General features: G+C 49.9%; 1 protein-coding gene across 1 annotated transcript; it reads left to right on the top strand.

Moving 5' to 3' along the window:
- The first annotated feature begins 4,182 nt into the window (after positions 1–4,182).
- LOC124656637 (L-type lectin-domain containing receptor kinase IX.2-like) lies at positions 4,183–6,726 on the top strand. Its single transcript, XM_047195345.1, has 2 exons — positions 4,183–5,036; positions 5,636–6,726. The coding sequence occupies exons 1-2, from the start codon at positions 4,193–4,195 to the stop codon at positions 6,724–6,726; spliced, it is 1,935 nt and encodes a 644-aa protein (XP_047051301.1). The 5' UTR covers positions 4,183–4,192.
- The last annotated feature ends 5,456 nt before the right edge of the window (positions 6,727–12,182 follow it).

Raw genomic sequence — 12,182 nt, 5'->3', positions numbered from 1 at the left:
GTTAAATACCGAAGCAAGCCGTGTAAAAGTAGCGCGGTCGACGAGGTGAGAGGGTTGGGACATTAGCGAGCGATTAAAGGGTGATCCACGAGACACTACAAGAGAAGTTTGTCCTGAAGCGGGGCCACCAAGGGGAGCACAATGAGGCGGAGGGACGGAATCCATCAGTTTGCGATTCGGGGGATCATCTTCGGGATGCCTTCAACAAGGGAACGACACCCGAAAGGTGATGCCATCACCGGCAATGGCAATGCCGTGCGTAGCTTTCACTAAGATCCCACCGGGTCAAAAATCAGGTCGCCGTTGTGAGGACGTAGAGCGAACAGAACAGAGCTCGCTACCGCACCTCCAAACCGACTCACACTAAGACCTAGCCCCAAATAGGATCAACGCAGCATGAACGCAAAAGCAACAACTACACTAGCGCGACCCTGAACGTTGGAGGGAAAGACCACAACCGCGACATCAGTTGTAGCCCGGGCCATGTCGCCTACCCCGACAAACATGCACTGCCCAAAGACCTGCGATGCGAGCAACAGGAAGCCGCCGATGCGAACATGCAAGGCTACTGAATCGACACAATTGATCAAACACGAACGCGGAAATCCCTACTGGCGGCCAAGCCACCGCCACGTTCAAGGCCCACTTTGCCCGCCCAGGTAGAAGAGGTCAACTGTTCGGGCCCTATTATGCCTAGATCTAGGCCCACAAGCCCAGAACTGGCTAGACCCGCATAGCCAGCGGCGGCCACGACGCGCGAGGCACCGCCCCGCCAGAGGCCAGACGGAGAAGCTCCGCTCCAGCAAGGAACCACCGCGTCGCCGTGCGGTCGTGGCCTGCCCCGCCGGGCCCGCTCGACGCGCGGGAAAGGGCGACTAGAGGCGTGCGTCGAGGCGCTGCCGTCGCAGCCACAGGGTTGGCCACCCTACACGGCCGGGGGTGCTACGGCCGAAGCCCACCCCATCGGACTTCGCCACCGCCAAATCGGAAGCCGCCCCGTCAGACCATCTCATGCGCGGGAAGATAGTGTCTGCCGTTGCCGGCACCGCGCGGGCTTTGCCTGAAGGCTCACGCCGGCGGCAACGGTGGGGAAAGGGCGGAGGGGGTCCGGCTGGAGAGGAGGGTTGGGGGCGCCGTGTCCGCCTTGAAGGGGCAACGGGAGCGAGCGCGGGAGCGTTTTTCTCAAATGCTCGCACCTTTGATCAAAAGAGGCGTCTATTATTATTCTCTTATTTGATTAAAATATTAGTTGTTCCTTCTTCAATATATATTCACTTTTTATCACTTGCCGACTACTATTATGAATGCATCATCGTTTTTCAAAGTGAAACCCCACTAGACTCATCGAGATATTTCTTTCCATTTTATATAAGCAAAATAGACACGTGATAGATTCCAACCGCCGGCGACTAGACTTGACAAAGTAAGTGCATATCCACCGGCGTGCCCAAAAGGGCGTCCGACAGCGTCCCAAGTCGACCCGTGCGCGAGAGATTCTTACTTTTCTCACCCGGCAGCTTCGTTCCAACTTCGTCACGGATCATTAAAAAAGAACTTCGTCCCAGACAAGCTGGTTACCAACAGTCCTCACTTAGCATTGGCGTGTCGAGAGGCAAGAGCAGATGCTTCAAGTCCCAACTCCAAGGGAATCTTTTGCCCGTGAAACAAAGCAGCCTCGTCAACGTCACAAAACCGCAGCGGGAAAACATTGGGGTAGGGGGCAGCCAAACTTGGATCAGGACCATGTCCTTATAATTAAATGGACCATGCTGCATGTTTGATCGAATAATGCATGCCACTGGAAATGGATGCATAAAGTACTCTGTATTATAGTGTATTCTATTTTAGATACGTGGCTAGTATAAGAGCATCTCCAGTCGCGTCCCCCAAACGGCGGTTTGGGGGACGGCGGACAAGAAATGGAGAAAATCGCGTCCCAGTCGCGTCCCCCAAAGCTAAATAGCGCCTCATTTTGTGTCCGGCGTCCCCGGTAGAGACTCTAATATAGAGTCTCTACCGGGGACGCCGGACACAAAATGAGAGCCCATATGCATGCATGCAGCCCCTAGTCCCCACATGCCATTCTCTTTCCCCACACTTTCTCTCACCTACTTTTCCCACACGTGGGTGGTCCCTTCTATTAAAATGCATGCATCCGACGCTCGTTTGAGGGACGCGTGCTGGAAAGGTCTCTTTTCTCGTACGTATTTTTGATCTTTTTTGTCCGGCGCGGTCCTAAACGTGCCCCAAATCATTTGTGCCGGACGTTTTTTGAGGGACGCGACTGGAGATGCTCTAAGGGCAGTACGGCCCGGACCGATGCGGCCTGTTATATACATGTAAATAAGACTACTTATAGTGGAAGTAACTAAGGTAGTAACATAGAGCTACATGTATTATCAATTAGACAAACTGATGACATGACATGACATGATATTAAATGAAAAAAATGGTTGTGGTAACTACTAACTAGCCATAACATCACACTTTTCAAGATAGAATGAATCTACAAGCTAATTAATACGCTCATGTATGATACTGCATCTAGTTACTCCCTCCGTTCTGGTTTACAGAGCTCACATGATTTTACATCACGACCAAAGCAGTATTGGATTGGATGTTAAAACTCTGACCAAACGCTTGCCTTTCTCCAATCAGATGTACCCTCTATTTAATGGGAATGCTAACATACTCATACTAAACCAGTATAGACCCAGCGCGTTGCATGGATTCCAGTCTCGCTTGAGCTATAGGCAAGCATGCATAGGCTACTTTTATTTCTTATGATTTTTTTTTGTGTAATTTCAAATGTGAAGCAAGTCTCCGTATCTTATTGGTGAAACTGAATACTTGAAATTCAACAGAACCTGTTTTCTTCTTTTTCTTCTTTAACCATAAATCCCAAAAAAATTCTACCTCCTTTCTTTTTCATATATATTTCTAATCAGGAAAAATAAAAAATTATGTGCTTTGGTTTCTCCACCCCACCCGCATGCACTACTCCCTCCATGCCAGATTAATGGGCAATTACGCACTTCGAGAAAAAAGTTTGACTATAAATTTTGTCAACAAAATATGAGATATATGACACGAAAATTATACTATTAGATTTGTATTCAAAAAAATGTTCCGAAGAATATAATTTTTGTGATGTATATCTTATATTTTGTTGACCAAATTAGTAGTCACACTCATTTCTCGAAGTGCGTAATTGCGCATTAATTCGGTATGGTGGTAGTAGCTTGGTTCAGTGAGCTAAAAATAAGGAGAAACGGAAAATGGAGAGTAATTAGAGAGAATTACTACTTCTAATTAAATGCATGCAGGCCTTAGTGGAAAGATATTATGGGACAATTTTTTTTTCCAGATTAGACCCCGTGAATCGGAACGGAGGGAGTACTATGCATTACGAAGGTAGTAATATAGAGTAGTGTTATATGCATGACACTACTATATGTTACGCCCCACTATGACTAGTCTAAAGTGAGGATAAAATCCAGCCAAATGGCCCAACGCAAATAAACAAGCTTGTTGATTTCTTGACACTAAAGGACATGTCATACATTAATTAGGGATGAGAGAGATGAGAAAATGCCTTTTGCATGGCCAGGAGTAGCCAGCATATGGGCACCTCATTAATTAGAGGAGACTAGAGAGGGGCAAAGCAAGCCACACGGTCACGCGAACAGTGTTTGCACAAACGTATTTGCGACATAAATTTGGTCAGCATTTGCATCTTAGCGGACAGGCTGGTCAATTTGTGCCGGGCTGCTGAGCAAGGGTGTTGCGCCAACACAAACGATCATTTTAGGGGCCGTTTACATCGGGCCTAAGCACACAGCTTTAGCTGGCTTGTGGTGTGATGGATGCGTGCCCATCCTCGCCCACGGACTTTGCATTCTGGAAAACATGGTTCAGAAACAAGTGTTACAAGTAGCGTCTCAAAACAGAAAACAAGTGGGTATGGCAGAAGAGAATAATGCATGCCTTCACCAGCAACCAGGAAAGGTCGGGGTTGTTGCCCCCCTTCAAAGTTCGAACAGCGGGCTCGGCTGAGATGTATATATACACACACGTGATTACAGTCCGTTGTATCCCAGCTTGGAACTATATATAAGGGGCACGAGGTCACGCTCCTAAGCTCACAAAACACACTAGTCCTTGCTAGGCACCCACAGACTCCCAGAGTAATATGTTTCCTGCAAGCAGAGGCACGCCGCAGCTTCTCCTCATCCTCCTCTACACCGGCTGCTTCCTCCTCTCCTCTCCTCGACATGCTGCCGCCACGGCATCTCCACCCATCTCCTTCAGCTTCGACTTCTCCAACAAATCCTCGTTCAACCCGAACGACCTCCTTCTCCAGGGCGACGCGAGCATGAACAAAAGCAAAAACCTGGTCGACCTCTCATGCGACTCCTTTCGAAGAGGCAATTGTGCAGGGCGGATGACGTACTTCAACCCAGTGCCGTTCTACGACAACGACACCCACGAGGTGGCGAGCTTCTCCACACAGTTCACCTTCACCTTCGTGCTCCCAGCACCAGGGCGCACGAAAGGGGACGGCATGACTTTCTTCCTCACCGGTTACCCGTCGGTAATGCCCAAGGACTCATACGGAGGCCGCCTCGGCCTCATCGAGGGTGACGTGAACGTCACCTATGGAGCGGAACGGTTCGTCGCTGTTGAGTTTGACACGTACACGCTCGGCGTGTCATCGGACCAAGTCGCCATCCACCTCAGCGACATCAACAGCTTGGTGGAAACGACGGGGGCCAACCTCAGTGGGACCATGACGGCGTCCATCAACTTCACCAGCAGCACCCGGATGCTCGTCGCTAGGCTGCACTACGATGACCGTCCTTCCGTGCAGCCAGTTGAGGTCAGCGCCGAGTTGCCCTACCCGGTCACGTCCTTGCTCCCGCCGGAGGTGGCAGTGGGATTCTCTGCGGCCACCGGCGCAAATATGGAGCTCCATCAGATATTGTCATGGTCCTTCAACTCCACGCTTGCGCCCCACAAGAAACCAATATCGACAGGTATGTGTTTATCCCCCTTCTGCAAGACCTTTTCTTTCTCGGCCAAAGTGCTGAAACTAAACATAGATCTGGAGATAAAATCGCCATCCAATCCATAGATCTAGCGACAAAATCATCCCACATCAGCGCCAAAGATGCCATATCTCGGCTCCAAGAACTCTCTCGCACCGAGAAGAGCCGGGGGCGAGGGTTTGCAGATTTGCATTTAGTTTTCCTTAGATAAGGGCCAGAATATATAGGTGAAAAAATATGCAAAAGTTATCCCACGGACAAAATTATTTGCCGACGTCTCCATAGGTAATAGTCGCCTAGTTGACGAAGAAAAGTAGTAGGTGCAGAGTATAAGGAACAGGGGAAGCAGAGGGTACAACATCATCACAAGATACGTTTGGTGATTGCCCTGGAGTGGACATCCACCGGTAGACCTCTAGCAGGAGAATAAAGGAGTGACTGGAGCATCTCAGAAATCATATATGAGACTGCAATCAATTTACTAATAACCTCTGAAAAAACAAGTTACTACTAAAGTAGAACATGTGAGAAGTATAAATTTTAACAACATTATGTTAGTTATTATTCACAATTTTGCGTTTTGACAGGTACACGTCTAATTGTAGCAGCGATTGTTGGAGGAACCTGTGTGTTCCTACTCCTGGTTTGGCTCATTCTGTCATGGTTTATGTGGAAACGAGGGCGCAATTCCCTAATTGCAGGAGCTGGCCCTAGGCAATTCCAATTCCGGGATTTAGCAAAGGCAACCAAGAACTTTTCTGCGGAAATGAAGATTGGAGAGGGTGCCTTTGGCGCAGTGTACAAGGGCCAATCCTTCAAGGTCGATAACGACCAGCAGCAAGATGTTGCTATCAAGGAGATTTTGAAGGGGTCTCATGAAGGAAGAAAGGACTTCCTCGCTGAACTCAACACTATTAGCAAGACCAAGCACAAGAATCTGGTCAGGCTGGAAGGTTGGTGCTGCTGCACGAGAAGCACTTGGAGCTTCATGTGTTGGTGCTGCCTAAAGCAGGTTGATCACAAGTTCTTCCTTATCTATGAACTGATGCCACAGGGAGATCTCGACCATCACCTACACAACAGGAAAGATGCAGTTCTACCATGGCCAACAAGGTACAAAATAGCGAAGGGAATAGGATCCGCTCTTGTTTACCTTCACCACGATTGTCAGCCGTACATTCTGCATAGAGATATCAAGCCCGGCAACATACTTCTTGACGATGAATACAACGCCAAACTTGCCGACTTTGGGCTATCAAGGATCGCAGATAAAAATAACTCCACGTTGGTGACCACCGCAGTGGGGACCGAGGCATACATGGATCCCCAGTGCAAAAAAGATGGTGATGTGAGGTTCAACCCTAGCACCGACGTCTACAGCTTTGGACTTGTACTGCTTGAGATCGCATGCGCACGACGCAAGTCTAGGCAACAAGTCTGGGAACTATATCAAACCAATGGAGCCACGACCCTTATGGTGGAAGATGTGGTTGACGAGAGGTTACAAGGAAACTTTGATAGGGAAGAGATGCTGCGCGTGCTTGTTGTCGGTCTATGGTGTTCACTCCCTGAAGGTTTACGTCGGCCTTCCATGCGGCAAGCCTTGCGACTCCTGGAACAGGACGACACACCACTGCCTGACCTTGCATCGTGTGCCATCGGCACTGCTTCTACTTAATCCGATTGCTATTCAGCATGAGAGCTATTTTAGTCTATTTTATGTACAAGACTGTTGCATGATGAATTCTTTGTTACGCTTTGTGTCAGCGTCTACATGTGTTAATTCCATATCTGCTAGTGCCAACTTCATGCAATTGAAAAATGTATCTTCTAAATACTAGCAAAAAATACCACTGAACACAGGTTTATTCAACAAATATATGCCACTAGCCCACTACTCATTGATCTGCCTTCTTTTTCGCAAATCTTCACTCCATGGAGCGAAAATGGACAGAGAGGAAAATATCAATTAGCGATTGGAGACATACAAATCCAAGAAAGAGAGGAGAGGGACAAGAAAAGAGCAAAACATGTGTCATTTGCACGATGTGCCAACGCTACCAGTCGTGGTGAATCAACAATGCCCCATCACCAACAAGTTGACTGTTATGTTATCTCACAGTTATCTCACAGAACTATTGTTATTTTATTCCCATTTGTAGAGATGAAAAGTAAATCTCAACAAGCATAGGCGCACATATGGGGTGCAACCTGACAACCCACGTACAGGGGAGAAAACCTGAAATCAACAGAAAATAGGAGTGCAAGCAAATCGAAACGATAGAAAATTCACTATGACCAGAAATAGAACGGTTCACTGTTATCTAGCATAGTTATCATTTTTGTGGCAACAAGAAATCAGCGGAGTATTATTTTCATTTACTTCTGTAATATGGTTTGTTGGGCCTTTATGTTTGACATCTTCTGCGATAAAATACGGCCGTGTGCATCTAAGGATGCCAAGGATTAAGGCCAGACCTTGCCTTCCAGGAGGCATTGTCTTATCCATTAATAAGTCGAGAAGTGCATAGCTGAATTTGTCGCCAGGCGATTTAAACACTTATTTCCGCAACACCTACTTACGTCATTTAAATTTCCATAGCAACCCAAGAGTACCTTACTAGTTACAGGAAACGACGAAATCCAGTCGGTTGACAAGTCAACATACATTCTAAAGAGGGCTAGACTAGCCAAATCTCTTCCCCGGACGAAATCCAAGTAGATAATTCATCCAAGAGACGCAAATGTATGATTGGCGGGATAAAGGAAGTGTTTTGGAACCTGGTGTTGCGCTCTTTACAAGTTTTCCAGGCAATGAGATCATAAAAGTTTGAACCCTTGCATAGACCATGAAGCAAACAACTACCTGGCTGAACTGCTTTGGAAAAGATGGCTTAGAGAAACAACACTCGAAACTAGATGTATGATAATACTCATGGACTTGGAGCAGAGGACACAAAAGGGTTGTGTGGGCAAGCTCTTGCAAACGAGAGGCCGTCCATAGCTGATTCTGGAGTACCAAGCACGATAATTACCCTTAATAATGTGTGTAAGGTGCGTTGAGAATAAGAAATAGTCGAGCTTGAGTCTATGAGCATCTCCAGTAAACCTCCTTCATTTTGAATCCCTAAAAGAGTTATTGGGGACTGGAAAGAGAAACATTTTCATAAATAGGGGTGCTCTTCTCCAGCAGCTTCCATAAAAATGGATCACTAAAGGTTTCCTGTTTCTACAACAATACAACATAGATCTACTTAATGCATCTAAATAATAATAAGAGTGACTAGGATAACAGTAGCACCGAATGCATACCATAGATAAATTTCCTTCTCGACATATACCTTTTGATCTTTTTCATCTTCAATTTAGTCCATCTGTCTTGCTTGTGATCACAGGTTATATTGCTCAGATTCTCTTCAACCTTTTTCTCATTGATGCGCGTTCAAATCTTCCAAAATAAGCTTTTATTTTCTTCGGAATAAGGGTGAACTGGTATCAGCTTCAGTGGATCACCGGCTTGAGCGGCTGCGCTATCAGGTTGGCCATGTCCAGCGCTGCATCCAACATACAAATTTGGTGGCCTGGTCGAAACCCCGCAGAGTCCCCTGAAGAGAAGTAAAAAAACAGAGCCGAATCACGATTAATTAATCGATCGATTACAGCGCCAGAGGCAGCGGGTGGCGAGAGGAGCTAACCACGATGTTGCGGCCGTCGTTTGTGATGACGGAGATCGCCTCTGCCGATTCCATTGGAGCCGAGGCAACGAACAAAAATGCACAGCACTTCAGATGGCTCAGAGTGGGGGATTTGAGACGTGTGGAAGGACTGCGGGTAGAGAGGAGAGGAGATAGTACTCACGGTTGACGAGGGACTCTAGCGTCGGGCCAACGGAAGCCATCCTCCTCCGACTTGCCGGCGACGGTGGTCGAATTGAAGGCGGGCGAAGACGAGGGTGGAGCAGCTCGAACATCCTTTTATTTTTTTTCTTGTGTTTCCTTAGCTATTCCCTTTGTGCCTCGGTGGTCGCTCGAGCGAGCGACTCGAGGAGACCGAAACCATACAAAAAAGCTGGCGCCACCGTGCACCCCTGGCCTAGTTGCCGGCGGTGATGCCCGGCCATCAAAGACGGAGGGAGCGGAGGAAGCGCCCCCGGCTGCTTGTCTTCGCGCGGAGATGGGTCATGGGTGGTATGTGTGCCATGCGATGTAGGGTGGGGCGGGGCTGCTGCTTGCACGGCAGTGCGGCCGGGCTATGGCGGCGGCGCTGTGTTGAGCTCATCGTGTGGACGAGCCCTCCCGGAGCAGTGACGCTGCAACGGCGGCATGGCCTGATATGAGCCCATTTCGGGCCCGATGTAGGCCGTTGTCGGCCAGGGTTTTGCTAAGGGGCTGGAGCGATGAGGGTTTTTTTTGAGAAGGTACTCCGTGTCATTCATTCATCAAACAACCAGCTTAGAGCATCTCTAAAACCCGTAAGTGCCACCCGAACTGAATTTTTCCGGGGAATTTATGGGTTCAGGCCGAAAGCGTCGCAGAACAGAGCTTAAATAGGTGGGCCGGCCCGTAAAAGTTTCTCGAGGGCTCGAGAAACGCGAGACTCGTCCCGTATATATACAGGTCGCGGAGGGGAGTAGGGTTCCAAAACCCTACTCCCGCTGTCGCGTCCACTTCCTCCACCGCGTACGCACTTCGACTTCCCGCGAGCAATCACGACGTTGCCGCCGCCACATCTCTGCTTCCTCCACCTCCACCGTGACCGCATGGCTGGCGCGGGCAGCGGCGCGAGGGAAGGCGGGCGGATTGGCGGGAGAAACTCGCCTCCCCCCCCTCCCCCCCCGGTCTTACACTCCGAGGCCGAGCGGCGGAAATGGAACCGCTCGGAGGGCGCACGGAAGCGCAGCACGCGGCGCTAGACCAACTGGGGCCTGACACCGCCGGGGAAACTCGCCTGCTACGCTAATAGCGGCGAGGGGTCTTCCTCCGGCGTGTCCAGCCGTGCGCTTGCGCCACCAGTCGCCGACAGCAGCACCGAGGAGGAGGAGGAGGAGGAGGAGGCGCTGGTGCGCACTGTCCTCCATTCGGGGGACTACGTCCTCAATGACGAGGAGGAGGCGACGGCGATCCAAAAAGTCGTCGACATCTCGGAGGCCGAGGCGCGCGCGTGCTTCCGTCGCGAGGAGGCGGAAGCCGTTTGTGCCGTGCGCGCTTACAAGGAAGCGCACAAGGAGGCGGCCGTCCGCCGCGTGGAGGAGGAGGTCGTCGACCTCGACTCGAAGTAGCCCGCCAACGGCGTAGTCCTCCGTCGGGCGTACAGTAGGTCGCCGACGGGCGAAATTAGCTAAGTTTAGGAGCTGGTCGCCGACGACCATACTAAATGTAGTCTCTTTTGCGATCGCAACTATGAAAATATGCAACTACCTAGTTTGAATTTCACTTTTTTACTTGTTTGCGAGATTAGTTGCCAGCAAAATTTGAATTTGCGTTTTTTCGGTTTCGAATACGGGTGTTGTTCTGCGCCACCTCCTAAACCACTCGCAATTTGATTTTCTGGAGGCTGAACTTCGTTTTTTCTAGAGATGCTCTTACAAGTTACAACGCACGCATAACCAGCCAGAATGCTCCAGAAGCATCAGATGTCTCGACACTTTGTAGAAAGGATCATGTCGTTGCCTAATCGACGGTGTCTCGGATGAGGGATCCTCACGAGGGGGAGAAGAAGTAGGGGCCATAGGGCGGAGTGCACACGGGACGGTGGTACGCGATTTACCCAGCTTCGGAACACCTGCACGAGGACAGGGCCTACTGCTGCTTGTCTGGAATTATCTGGGCGCTTTCGCGATGTTACAATGAGTTGTGGTTGTGCCTCTAGGGCTCCCGGGATCCGGCTTATAAAGGCGCACGAATCTAGGGTTTACATGGAGAGTCCTAGCCGGATTACAAAGTTGCCTAACTACGGCTACAATGTCTTGCCGTGTACGTCAAGGATCCGCCTTCCCTTATACGTCGTACCGGATCCGGGTTCCATATGGGCCTCCATGGATCCGACTTCCTCCGAAGGTCGGCCGGGATCCGGCTTCCTCTCCCGGGCCGGACTTCATCCTTCGGATCAACAAGAATCGGGCCGCCCGATGGGCCACATGCCACACCACCATCTATGGGCCACCCAGGCTTGCCGGATCTAGACACTGTCGATGGTAAACCCATGAAGTATACCCACAACAGTAGCCCCCAGATTTCTCCGAGTTTTACCTCCTGTTTCCGCCTTGCTAACGCTTCATGAGTTCCGGCAATTTAGGTAACGCGGAGAAACTTAAAGAACTCCAACTTCACATTTTCTTTTTTCCCAACTTTTGGTCGGAAAATCCCCTCATCCTGCGGGACTTCATCCATCGACAGCTCACGACATGTCTCCGGGTTACTCCCCTGCTGGCGGACAAGAGTTTGCTTATCTTCACGCTGCTACCCGGAACCTTAAAAGATTCAAATGGTTCCGCCAATCTTGGCGCCATTTTCGCGCGATTTGAGCTGTAAATTAGCCTTAGCCGTTTTTACTGCTTAGGGTTTTCAACACCTGTCGCTCATCCAACGGTGCGACGCTTGCATTCCGACCACAGGATGCGGAGCATGAATCTCCTCCCTCGGCCTATAAATATCCACCGTCTACCCTAATTACCTCATTCGCACCCCATTCTCCTCTCAGCGCAGCGCCGCCTCCGAGCTCTACCTCCGCCGTACCGGAGTCTGCCGGAGTTTCGCCGGAGTCGCTTCGCCGCTGTGGTGTGTTCTTGCTGTTCTTAACTTCAGCGAGCCACCGCGCAGAAACCTCGTCGTCGGTGACTCCGACCACCGCGGAAACCATTCCGGTAAGCTCTCGAGCTTTGTCTTCGCACCGTAGTTGGTAGGGATGAGTCTAGGACTTCGACACTGGATCCGACAAAACCAATTTTTCCGCCATTGTTTTTTCTTCAGATGTCTTCTTCGACTCTGCCTCCTACATCCGAGCCAATCATGGCAACACCGCTCTCCTCCGCCCTCCCCCTTTTGTCCCAGTTCAGCTGGAACCTTCCAAGGACTCCGGCAAGAACGTCGAGGGAACATCCACCAACCCGGAGAAAACCTCCGGAGCGGACCAAAC

The sequence above is a fragment of the Lolium rigidum genome, chromosome 5 (genome assembly GCF_022539505.1).
Source record: "Lolium rigidum isolate FL_2022 chromosome 5, APGP_CSIRO_Lrig_0.1, whole genome shotgun sequence".
In the NCBI taxonomy this organism is placed as follows: domain Eukaryota; kingdom Viridiplantae; phylum Streptophyta; class Magnoliopsida; order Poales; family Poaceae; genus Lolium; species Lolium rigidum.
The sequence above is the reverse complement of the archived record's forward strand: the minus strand, read 5'-3'. Positions and strand labels throughout refer to the sequence as shown.

Excerpts from the sequence above, each read along its gene's own strand:
- LOC124656637 (XM_047195345.1), top strand. The coding sequence starts at position 4,193 with ATGTTTCCTGCAAGCAGAGGCACGCCGCAGCTTCTCCTCATCCTCCTC. Across the intron at positions 5,037-5,635 it reads CAAGAAACCAATATCGACAG|GTACACGTCTAATTGTAGCA; the intron begins GTATGTGTTTAT and ends GCGTTTTGACAG.